Source organism: Podarcis bocagei, assembly GCF_964188305.1.
Source record: "Podarcis bocagei genome assembly, chromosome: 1".
Taxonomy (NCBI): Eukaryota; Metazoa; Chordata; class Lepidosauria; order Squamata; family Lacertidae; genus Podarcis; species Podarcis bocagei.
The window spans coordinates 124,842,019-124,855,097 of record NC_138125.1 but is presented as its reverse complement, the minus strand read 5'-3'; the positions used below and the strand labels follow the sequence as shown (position 1 = coordinate 124,855,097).

General features: G+C 44.0%; 1 protein-coding gene across 1 annotated transcript in view; it reads right to left on the bottom strand.

Annotated features, from left to right (window-relative positions):
- Positions 1-353: 353 nt before the first annotated feature.
- Positions 354-13,079, bottom strand: part of GLS (glutaminase) — a 77,752-nt gene continuing 65,026 nt past the window's right edge. The window contains exons 15-18 of the mRNA XM_081169494.1: positions 10,469-10,530; positions 6,027-6,103; positions 5,865-5,928; positions 354-2,582 (exon numbers count right to left, since the gene is read on the bottom strand). Of these exons, the coding sequence (XP_081025620.1) occupies positions 2,426-2,582; positions 5,865-5,928; positions 6,027-6,103; positions 10,469-10,530 (360 nt within the window). The 3' untranslated portion in view covers positions 354-2,425. The remainder of the gene's footprint in view (positions 2,583-5,864; positions 5,929-6,026; positions 6,104-10,468; positions 10,531-13,079) is intronic.

Genomic DNA, 13,079 nt, shown 5'->3' with positions numbered 1-13,079 from the left:
AAAGCCAAATTTGGTACAACAACAGTTTATTAACTGCTCTTTAAAGTCACACATACTGTAAAGAGCAGTTCAAAAATTGAAGGGAAAATAAATTAACTTTATAAACAAAACATGTCTTTGTTTTTAGACAAAGGAAACAAAGTCGCGAGACATTTTCGTCTTGCGAAGCAAGCCCATAGGGAAATTCGTCTTGCGAGGCAAATCGAAAACGGAAAAACCTTTCGTCTAGCGAGTTTTTTGTCTTGCGAGGCATTCGTCTTGCGAGGTACCACTGTACTAAAATAGTTGCTATCTACTAGCAGGGTGGAAATACTAATGTTAATCTCAAAACTATTTGAGGGGAAATGGCTTTCATTTGCTAAAAGCTTTTTTTTTTCCTTTGCAGTATTACAATTTGATTAAATAGTGATAACTATAGACTACTGAAATGTCAAAAGGATAAATTTGAATACTTTAAGGAAATACATGTAGAATATGATCCGTTTTGGAGAAAAGAACAGCTATGACTCTAGGCCCGGCAAATGGACTTTTATACTTTCAGTCTTCGCAGAATATTGCTAAGCACTCCTGAGGAATTGCAGTAAACCCTGTCCTCAATTTGGCTCAAAGAACATTAGTGGAGGGGTGTGGCACAGAGCCCAGTGGATGGCATTTAGGAAAATAAAGCATGTGGAGTTCTTGAAAGAAACTCCTAAAACCTGTGAACAAATAGGATATTCTCCCAGTAATGAGAGGTTTGCTAAAATGTGCAACTTCCATCTTTTATTTTTGGAATCCACTTTTAAGCCTCACTTGTTACGCAGGACCTGTTTTGGATCCTCACGCCCATACCATGTGTTTTTCTGTGCGTCTCCTTTCCTCCTCCTGGCTTTACTATCTACTCTTCCTTGTTATACAACAAAAATAACAGAAAATGGTGGCTATGATTCTGGTGCAATCCACCTTCATATGGCCTGCAACCCAGTTCTGATCCACTGCTTATTATAAGGTAAAATCTCAGGCCTATCTCTTCATATGCTCAGTCTCAAACCCCTCGTCTTTCTATGGTGTAAGCATTTCCTTAAGGATGCAAATCATTCTACTTCAGTCATTGTTTCCTTCAACAAAACCCAGTCCACTCTCTAGTAATGGCTCAGCTGATCTTCCACAGGAGGGGTAGCAACATCAACACCACATGGAATCCTTATTTCAAGTTCATAGGTATTTAATATAGCTCCTACCTTTATAAAATGCCATTTGTTTGCATCTAGATTGATTCTGACATGATGAGCGTCCATAATAACAACATCACCATTACCTGCTTTGGTCAGGTCCCTTAAACAAGTTGCACATAGCATGAGTGTCACCAAGTTGAGAGTGGAGGTTAGTTGGAAGTACCCTTCTGACACCATTGTTGCAATTATTTCCCCTGGCGTGAGACCAGCCCCCACATCATCTTTATCCACAAATAATTTGAATTTAGATTTACACACTATAAAATGCCAGGTTTTCTATTTATACCTGCAAGTCCTTGACTGGAATAAAGCATTTGTCACTGCTAAATAAAGAATACAAGGAGGAAACACTTGCCATCAGTTATAGTCCAATGTGGTATGTATACGACAATTTGGTGAAAACAAAAAGTGTTGAAAAGAACCAGCGGCTGCCAAAGGACTGAAGAGTATTTCAGCAGCCCGACACAAGGATAAAGCAGATTTGATAGAAATATCTAAGATCTTGTGGTTATCGAATTACATTCCTCTATATCTTTTGGTCAAACAAACCTTAGAACAGATTCCCTGATAAAAACGCTATTTGAATAAAAAGTTAAGCCTAGACCACTGACCCCAGTCAACAATCTATACTTCTGAGAATTTACATGATGTAAACAAGTATCATGGGAAATTAAAAACACAAATACGTAAGTGCAGATTTTAGCTTGACACACACAGACTAAATCCACATCCAAACGAAATCCACGTCAGCAACAAATCTTGAAAATCTAGCAAGACCACATTGACACTTGTGTGTGGCCCAGTTCCACTCAGGCACACTTCCCAGACGGCGTCAATTAATAATTTTTTTAACAAAAATAAATGCAGAAGGGGGGGGGAGTTCTTGACCATGGAGTGAAGCATCACAGAAAACAGAAAAATAAATTAAGTAGTGCACAAAGCCAACAGCAGCTAATATTTCTTTTTCTCTATCGGTTATAAGTAGCACGAGGTAATATTGCTCACATCATGAATGGAGACTTGGAAGTTTTGTTTTTCTGAAAGAGAAACTAGACTTGTCTGTGCGCAATGAAGAAAGCTCTTGTAACACTGAAACAAAGGTACATCACTATCCAATAGAAACACACACGCTCTTCATAATCATTTTTTCCACAATTAGATCAGTAATCTCAATTCCTCGGATCTAGCGGGGGGGGGGGGGGGAAAGAGGGTTATAGTAAGCCGTCGAGGTTCTTCTGCACAGTTTGGTTTTCCTTTCCACTGCCAGAATCGTCCGGAGGCGTGTACTGGACCTGATATTCTTGAAGAATTTTAAATACATCATGATGTCCAAAGTGCAAAGCTTCATCCATAGGTGTGTTGTTCCATCTGCAGGAGCAAAAACATTCAGGTTGACGAAGAAGATGTGGGTATCAAAATATTTCGGAAGCTCTTGCCATATTTGTAAAACCGACCCCCTTTTCACCCAAGTTTGGAGCAGCTTTTTAGAATTAAAATAACCCAGAGAAGCAGGCTGATAAAGTGACTTGCCCAAGGTCAGCCAGAATGTTAAGCGAGGAGTTAAAATGGGGATAGTGAGTTTCTCTTTTTCCAAGTGAAAAGGCAGGGAGATGGTGTGTCGGGTTCCACCCAACATTGTGGGTGCCCGGCGCACGTGTGTGACATCAGCATGTGACATCACACATCGTCGCCGCAGCAGGAGGCATCAATAGGTGTCTTTAAATCACAAACATTTAATGAAAGCAGCGGGCAACACGTCTGCCTGCTTGCAGAACAAAAATCTGCTTGTGCAATGGCACTGAAAATTTCTCTTAACTCCCCCCCCCCTTGTGCACCCTAAAAACTGCTCAAGAGGGTCCCTCCAACCTTCTGGAGCAGAATCGGGGGGAACCACACGAGGGAGGAAATCCTGCCGCAACCTCGCCCAATAAACCTAATTGCTTTTTAATGTACGGTGATGGTTATGGCGAGGAACGCAGCAGGGAATACAGGGTTCAGGCACGACTGACTACCATGGAAGAAAACCCATGCAACGTGAATGGTTGTGCCATCATCACAGTTCCCAATCCGTAGGCAGGCTGCATGTTTCTCTCCTCCACAGGAACCCGTTGCAATCGGCAGAAGAAGCTCAAAGCATCTGAAGCAACCTTGAGGGCCTCAGGTTTGTTTTCTGTAAACAAGGGACTCCGCTAACAAGCCCATTTCATTCTACCGGAGAAAGTTCCGCATGGGGTTACGTCAAAAGCAGTAAAACCGAAGGTGAAACTCGAAGTGAAGTTGATTATAAGCAATAAAATCATAGATGGCCTGAGTATGGATATATGTCTCAGACCTTTCAACAGCAGGACATTCCAAATACCGTACTTTTCTCTCTATAACATGCAGATTTTTTTCTCCCAAAAAGGAAGGGGAAATGTCTGTGCGTGTTATTGAGCGAATGTGTGGTCCCTGGAGCCGACTGGCACGAGTGCAGGGGCAAAAATCAAATCGTGCCTGAATAGAGGAAGCTGTTGCTTTCCTGCATTCTGCCTCTGGGTCTTACTGCCCACCCTCTTCTGTTTCGGTTGCTGTTTGCTCAAACGGAACAAAGAGCACCTCCCCTCCCCTCCAGGCAAGCAGAGGGGAAAGGAAAGGATCGCGCCCTTCCTTCTAATTCCTCTCCGTGCTCCGGTGCTGCTGCGTCCAGGGAAGCATTTTAGGGACTCGCAGGCAGCCGGAAAACATGCAGGTGGGAGAGAGAGAGAGGGCTGGGTGGGTGGGGGAAAACTTTTGCCTTCCTTTCCTCCCTCCCGTTAAACCCCTCTCCTGCATTCTTAGCCACCTTCTTCTCTGCACACCCCTCTCGGTGCTCCTTGTCCCTTCTGTGTTTTTCCTTCCCTTCCCACTTAAAACGTGGTTACAAAGCATGGATCCACATGGATCCTCAGGATCTTTGCATTGGGTCACCCCAAATTCGCCATCAGATCACATAGCATGTCCATCGCTACAGTCTGCACCAAAAAAATCACACACCCACTGTTGCCTGGGGCTGCAATGGTGCAAAAACGTGGTTACAAAGCATGGATCCACATGGATCCTCAGGATTTTTGCATTGGGTCACCCCAAATTCACCATCAGATCACATGTCTGTGGCCACAGCATGAGGCAAAAAAATGATACATCCACTGTTTCATTCAGAATTTCCCCCCCCCTTGTTTTCCTCCTCTAAAAACGATGTGCGTGTTATGGTCAGGTGTGTGTTATAGAGCGAAAAATACGGTACTTGGTCTCACTCACAGTCTGACCTGTGCACAGAATCCTAAGAGCTGGAAAGGACCCCAGGGTCATCCAGTCTAACCCGCAAACAATGCAGGAATGGTTCGATGTGCCAAAGCTCGTTGAATTAAATAGGCTTAAGGACATCTGACATTGCACAAGACCAGGCCAGGAGTCTGTTAGTTTGTACAGGGAAGCATGTTGAGAAAATGTAAAAAAAATTGGAGCACAATGTCTACTTTAGGCTCGGGTGGCCCGGAATGCCTTCCATCAGCTTTGGCTGGTGGTCCAGCTATGCCCCTATCTGAACAAGGATAGCCTAACTACTGTTGTCTATGCTCTGGTAACATCAAGGTTAGATTACTGCAATGTTGTTATATGTAGGGCTGCCTCCGAAGATTCAGAAACTTCAGCTGGTGCAGAATTCAATGGCCAGGTTGTTCACTGGAACAAGAAGGTTTGAGCATATTACACCGATCCTGATCCGACTGCAATGGCTACCAGTTAGTTTCTGGGCCCAATTCAAAGTGCTGGTTTTGACCCATAAAGCCTTAAATGGCTCAGGGCCGCAATACCTCAAGGATCGCCTCTTTCCATGTTTCTATGTGGACCCTGAGACCATCTTCTAAGGCCCTTTGTGTGTCTCCTTGAGAGGTCCAGAGGGTGGCAACTCGAGAACGGGCCTTCTCTGCAGTGGCTCCCTGTCTATGGAATGCTCTCCCCAAGGAAGTTCGCCTGGTGCCTTCATTACACACCTTTAGGCACCAGGCAGAAAGGTTCCTTTTTAACCAGGCCTTTGGTTGATCTGTTTGACATTCTGTGCCCTTTAAATGTGGCTCTTTTCTGGGGATATTATTGGGTGGTTGTTTTTATTCTGATTATATATGTTGTGATCTTTTCTGTGAACCGCTCTGAGACCTTTGGGTATAGGGTGGTATAGAAACTCTAAATAATAATAATAATAATAAATATAATAATAATAATAATAATAATAATAATAATAATAATAATAATAATAATAAATATAATAATAATAATAATATAATATATATGATTATATATGTTGTGATCTTTTCTGTAAACCACCCTGAGACATTTGGGTATAGGGTGGTATAGAAACTCTAATAATAATAATAATATTTCACTGCCTTGATTCCCTCCCAAGCACATGTAGACTAGGCATATTCTGTAACTAAGCCCAGAACCCTTCCTCCCGACTTCCCTAATAGCAGAATCAGCAGCCGCCTGGCTTGCATATAGAGAATTCTCATTACGTTCCCCATAAAATACCCCCTTTTCAGCACACAAATTCCTCGGAGAACAGCGCCCACGAAGCCAGCGCTGCCGTAATTTAATTGCGAATACTCCCCTGTATGTTCAAGTGCAGATGCTCACCTGTCTTTGGGGAAAGGATTCACTTTGCAGGCTTCCAGCAAAAATTTAACTACCTCCACGTGACCTACAAAACACAAGGAGGAGGATAATTTTATGCACTCGTTATATTAAACGGCGCTAAAATGTTAACAAGAAATGCCGGAGATTATTCACTGCCACAACCTTCCGCAGCCGCTACGTGCAACGCTGTCCGGGAATCGTAGTCTCTCTGCTCCATATCCATGCCTGACAAAGCAAACCTGAAATAAATAAAATTATTATTAAAACTTGAGAGGGTAATGGGGGGAGAGGATAAAAAGCTCAGTCCCAAATAATGCAGAACCAAGCATCTAGTGTTTCCTAAGCCTTGGATAAGAGGAAAGCTCAAAAATTAGAAGTTCAAAATATATTGATTGGTATCTAAAGCTTTCCATATGCTGATGGAAGAACTTTGTCAGCGAAATGGGAGGAAGGCCATTTTGGGCAATTCCCCCTCTGCCCTCTTCCCAAATCTGTTCCGCAAAGTGTTGGTGGCTCTGTCTGGAGGCAGATTCAGGAGGGCTGAAGGGGGACTCACCCAAAAATGCCTCTCTTCCTCATTTCACTGACTGAGTCCTTTCATTAGAAAATCGAACACTGGTCCTGAAAGACCTACATTGGCTCCCAGTAAATTTCTGAGAATAATTCAAAGTGCTGATACTGACCTAAACCAGGCACCCCCAAACTCGGCCCTCCAGATGTTTTGGGACTACAACTCCCATCATCCCTGACCACTGGTCCTGTTAGCTAGGGATGATGGGAGCTGTAGACCCAAAACATCTGGAGGGCCGAGTTTGGGGATGCCTGCCCTAAACGGCCTTGGCCCAGTATACCTGAAGGAACATCTCCATCCCTGTCATCCAGCCTGGACACTGAAGTCCAGCTCTGAGGGTCTTCTGCTGGTTCCCTCACTGCGAGAAGTGAAGCTACAGAGGGCCTTCTCAGTAGTGGTGCCCTCCCTGTGGAACGCCCACCCATCAGATGTCAAGGAGAGAAAGAGCTACGCAACCTTTAGAAGACATCTGAAGGCAGCCCTGTATAGGGAAGTTTTTAATGTTTAATTACAGTAATTTTCCTTCTATAAGATACACCCATGTATAAGACACCCCCTATTTGGGGGGACTCCATTTTAAGAAAATGGGGGGAGATGGCCCCCGTGTATAAGACGCCCCCAAATTTTGGACATTATTTTTTAGGGGAAAAACCTAGTCTTATACACGGAAAAATACGGTATGTTTTGGTATATGCTGGAAGCTGCCCAGAGTGGCTTCAGCACCCCAGTCAGATGGGCTGGTTACAAATAAAACAATTTATTATTATTATTATTATTATTATTATTATTATTATTATTATAGCATTGGGCACCACCCACTGACCTGGTTTGCACTTAATGCTAAACCCATTATTTATTAAACCATGATTTAAGCGTTGTGTGAACCCAATTTAGCGGCTTAACTCATTCTGGTTGAATTCACTCATTAACTAAGGCTTGTAGTTGCTTTATAAGCCTTTGCTAACATTAATCATAGCTTAGTGTTATGTGCAAACCTAGACCTCCTGCTCAACTATAGTTAAATGTGGCTAGCAGCATTTGAGCAGGGCTGGCTCGAATAAAGAGTGGGAAGTAGGGGAATTTGAACCTCTCTCAAGGCTCAGCTGCTGGTGTTTTTAACTACACTGGTACCTTGGGTTACAGATGCTTCAGGTTACAGACTCCGCTAACCCAGAAATAGTACCTCGGGTTAAGAACTTTGCTTCAGGATGAGAACAGAAATCACGCAGTGGCGGCGCAGTGGCAGCAGGAGGCCCCATTAGCTAAAGTGGTGCTTCAGGTTAAGAACAGTTTCAGGTTAAGAACGGACCTCCAGAACAAAATAAGTTCTTAACCAGAGGTATCACTGTATTCTTCGATATAATAAAGTTAGGTTTAAGTGTTCATCTGCCAGACACCACAGCTTTAACTATGGTTAGTGTTTGCCAGGCCTTAGCTAACCGGGCCATTAACTGGGGAATGTGTTTTAGTCATCCAAATTGTAATGCGTTTGCTAGGAGGCTCTGTGTGAAGAGCTTTCCTTTCCGGTCATTCTGAAAAGCCTTGGTTCCCCCCTTTGCATTCAAGCACTGTCCTGGCTTGTAAAACAAAATACCGTATTTTTCGCTCTATGACGCACCAGACCACAAGACACACCTAGTTTTTGGAGGAGGAAAACAAGAAAAAATAATATTCTGAATCTCAGAAGCCAGAACAGCAAGAGGGATTGTTGCACAGTGAAAGCAGCAATCCCTCTTGCTGTTCTGGCTTCTGGGATAGCTGCGCAGCCTGCATTCACTCCATAAGACGCACACACATTTCCCCTTACTTTTTAGGAGGGAAAAAGTGAGTCTTATAGAGCAAAAAATACGGTAACATCAGAGCAGCCATTGGTTCTGCATATACACTAGAAAGGCTGGAATGTTTCAAAACAAAGGCAAAAAAAATTAAAAGACGAGCAGAGGGCATGTAATCTCGCTCCTGTAATATTTTCACCACGGCTCTGGAAGCTTTAATCACTTGCTCTGCAGAATTAATTGATGAAAGCTTTAATTGGTATGCTTTTTAAAACCCGCAATTGTACTAGCTTTGTGGAACAGGTTACTGGCATTCCCAACAGTATTCATTGAAAATAATGGAGCACAAACAGGGTTGTGGGGAGTGTGCATCTCAATCGCAATATTAGGTATTAAAAAATAATTTATATTGCCAGCGGTCACATGCACACAATGCACTTAAATCACATTTATACCATATATAAATGCCCCCCCCCCTTTTTTCTTGGGAGGCTCGAAGGGAAGTGTGAAACATGGCTAAGCGACACCTGGAAACTTTCCTCTCAATCTTATCCCCTGAAACCTTGAAACTATGTACACTGATAGTTCTCTAGGTAAGTCAGGTCAACTTCAAAGGAACCGACTGGTGCTCAGTGCCAAAGTCATGGCTCACCGGAAATAATCCAAGGAACCTTAGATTACCCCTCGCAAAGCGACAATTCCCAGTGCCCTTAAACTACCGTTTGCAGGATTATTCCCTGGGGGGAAGACATGTGCTCTGGCTGTATGGGGCAGATGTGGCCACTCTCCAGCCAGAATTTATATTTATTTTTTATTTTATTTATTTATTTTTAATTTCTATAAATATTTAAATCAATCAATCAATAAAACTCAATGGGTGTCCATCAATATGCAGATGATACCCAGCTCTATCTCTCTTTCAAATCAAAACCAGTGAAGGCGGTGAAGGTCCTGTGTGAGTGTCTGGAGGCAGCTGGAGGATGGATGGTGGCTAATAGATTGAGGCTGAATCCTGACAAGACAAGTACTGTTTTGGGGGGACAGGGGGTGGGCTGGTGTGGAGGACTCCCTGGTCCTGAATGGGGTAACTGTGCCCCTGAAGGACCAGGTACGCAGCCTGGGAGTCATTTTGGACTCACAGCTGTCCATGGAGGCGCAGGTCAATTCTGTATCCAGGGCAGCTGTCTACCAGCTCCACCTGGTACGCAGGCTGAGACCCTACCTGCCCGCGGACTGTCTCGCCAGAGTGGTGCATGCTCTAGTTATCTCCCGCTTGGACTACTGCAATGCGCTCTACATGGGGCTACCTTTGAGGGTGACCCAGAAACTGCAACTAATCCAGAATGAGGCAGCTAGATTGGTGACTGGGGGCGGCCGCCGAGACCATATAACACCGGTCTTGAAAGACCTACATTGGCTCTCAGTACGTTTCCGAGCACAATTCAAAGTGTTGACCTTTAAAGCCCTAAACGGCCTCGGCCCAGTATACCTGAAGAAGCGTCTCCACCCCCATCATTCTGCCCGGATGCTGAGGTCCAGCTCCGAGGGCCTTCTGGCGGTTCCCTCATTGCGAGAAGCAAAGCTACAGGGAACCAGGCAGAGGGCCTTCTTGGTAGTGGCGCCCGCCCTGTGAAACGCCCTCCCATCAGATGTCAAAGAGATAAACTACCTGACATTCAGAAGACATCTGAAGGCAGCCCTGTTCAGGGAAGTTTTTAATGTATGACATATTAGTGTATTTTTGGTCTTTGTGGAAGCCGCCCAGAGTGGGGTACAAATAAATAATAATAATAATAATAATAATAATAATAATAATAATAATAATTATTATTATTATTATTATTATTATTATTATTATTATTATTATTTATCATTATTATTATTATTATTTATCACTGGTTCCCCACAGGAAACATGATTATTAAGGAACCATGTAGTAATCGAATCCTCTTTCCACCTTGAATAGACTGTCTCCGGAATATAAGACTATTATTGTTGAAATGGATCTTCCATCACTCACAGTGTCTCTGAACACGGCCCGGCCAGGTTTAATATATACATTATATAGGATTGCCATACGTCCGGGATTCCAATGACGGAATTAGTGTCTGGGGGATTTTTTTTGGAAAATTTGCAAAATGTCCGCGTTTTTGAAACTAAAAAAAAACACGCTCAGATTTTTACTTCTTGAAATATGGCTACCCTATATGGCATACACATTTCACATAATGCAGCACAAAGCAAAATATGGATTTTACCTTCGTAGTGCAGACACATCACCAGTGTAGGCAGCAAACAGGAGATTTATGACAGATTTCACCTGTAATGGAGAAGGGAAAGGGAGAGGGATTTATAATGGGTTTTTTTTTCTTTCTATTTTCCTGGGAGGTTCAGAAGGGAGTATAAAAACATGCTAACAGCTGCAAACTTTCATGTCAGCCTTATCAACAGCAACTTGGCCTCTGTATAAATTTCTAGTTCTGGACAACTTCAAAGCTATTAAACCGGTGGAACACAGCCAAAGTTGTCACTTGGAAAGGTTAGCAGCTGATATCTGAGAAAGGCTGTGTTTAAAAGTGAGGTAGGAGAGCAAAAGCAAAACAAAAAAGTAACTTCTGGCAACCAATCCGCCAATTTGGTTTCAGATAGTACATGGGTAGTCGAGTCTACGAAGGCCAGGACACAAATTTCCACAGCCCTCTAGTAGCTCATCTACCAGAAGTAATGTATTTAGCATTAACTCTGGAAGTATATGGGTCGCAGGTGGCGCTGTGGGTTAAACCACAGAGCCTAGGACTTGCCGATCAGAAGGTTGGCGGTTCGAATCCCCGCGACAGGGTGAGCTCCCGTTGCTCAGTCCCTGCACCTGCCAACCTAGCAGTTCGAAAGCACGTCAAAGTGCAAGTAGATAAATAGGTACCGCTCCGGCGGGAAGGTAAATGGCATTTCCTTCCCGGGAAGGTAAACAGCATTTCCGTGCGCTTCTCTGGTTCGCCAGAAGCGGCTTAGTCATGCTGGCCACATGACCTGGAAGCTGTACGCCGGCTCCCTCGGCCAGTAAAGCGAGATGAGCGCCGCAACCCCAGAGTCGGCCACGACTGGACCTAATGATCAGGGGTCCCTTTACCTTTACCTTTTACTGAAAGTATATACTCAATTCTGACCACAATGTATATTGTGCTCTAGGAGGCTTAGTTTGGTCTAAATTTGTGTCCCAGGCTTTTTTGACTCATCTATCCATATACTATCTGAAACCAAAGGGGTACACTGGTTGCCAAATATATTGCCAGAAATATATTGGCATTATAACCCTAACCCTACCCCACTACAATGTCAGGTAACCAAAATACTATTTAAAAAGAATATATATTCACATTCGTAGCACATTTATATTTTATGTACATTTTATTATTTAAAGAGACCCAAGAGAGTGGGTGAAAGAAGATAATTAAACATAGGACAGGCAGAAACTATTGGGAGACAGCTTTATACAACAAGCGCTGAGCACACTTTTCAAGCTCTTACTATTTCACATGTTGGACTTAGGCACAGGTTATTTATCCAGTTAATTCAATTTATACCCCTATCCTTCCTCCCAAGGGACCCAGGGCATCAAACATGGCAGCAACCATATTGTTTCCAGTAAGGCGTGACCCATGCAAAGGCTTCTGGGAAACTGCAGCACAGTGCAGGGTCCATTCCAAAGAGGAAGCCTGTGAGTTTTTGACAAGATCTTTCTCTAAGAGTCATCCCACAGAGACCCCAAAACACATAGCCAGCTCCAGCACTATTTGTAGAAGAAATTACAGTGGTACCTCGGGTTACAGACGCTTCAGGTTACAGACTCTGCTAACCCAGAAATAGTACCTCGGGTTAAGAACTTTGCTTCAGGATGAGAACAGAAATCGTGTGGTGGCAGTGGGAGGCCCCATTAGCTAAAGTGGTACCTCAGGTTAAGAACAGTTTCAGGTTAAGAACGGACCACTGGAACGAATTAAGTTCTTAACCAGAGGAACCACTGTACAGTGTGTTCTACTTAAACAGGGATCTCCCAGAACAAATAGTACCCACTCGATCCCTACTTGGGTTCACTACTAGGAACATGCTAGTGGGAAGTGGGCCCCTCCCAGTGACACCACATATACAGAAAAGGGAGTACACACACACACACACACACACACACGGCTTTCAGGCAGTTTGGAACCCTGATCCCTCAAGCATTCCAGAACCTTGATCCCTCAAGCGTTCCAGAACCCTGATACCTCAATGTTCCAGAACCCTGACACCTCAGCATTCCAGAACCCTGACACCTCAGCATTCCAGAACCCTGATACCTCAATGTTCCAGAACCCTGACACCTCAAGCATTCCAGAACCTTGATCCCTCAGCGTTCCAGAACCCTGACACCTCAGCATTCCAGAACCCTGACACCTTAATGTTCCAGAACCCTGACCCCCTCAGTGTTCCAGAACACATGGAAACCTGTATGCAAGGTGGCTCCCTCCCTTCTGACTTTGGTACATGAAGATGCCAGGGGAGAGGAGCTATCCCCACCCTCTCGTTTTCTGTTCCTGCTTCCTCTTTAACCATGAGCAGAACGGCACTTCCCAAGTGGAAGGAAGCAGGATTGGGCCGCAGCTCGTCCCAGACTTTGTCACCTCGTGCAACCCCTGCGCAGGCCTGCCTGCTCACCTCTCAGCCTACCTGCTTGCCTCTATTTGTTGAATTGCCAGCGTGTTATCTTGGCAAAAAGAGATTATCGCCAGCAACTCTCCCCAACAAACAGAACTCAAAGCCAAGGATACGGCGGCAATGATACACTACCCTGGCCTATTTGCAAGACTGACTCAAAATGTGGCAGCTTCCGTC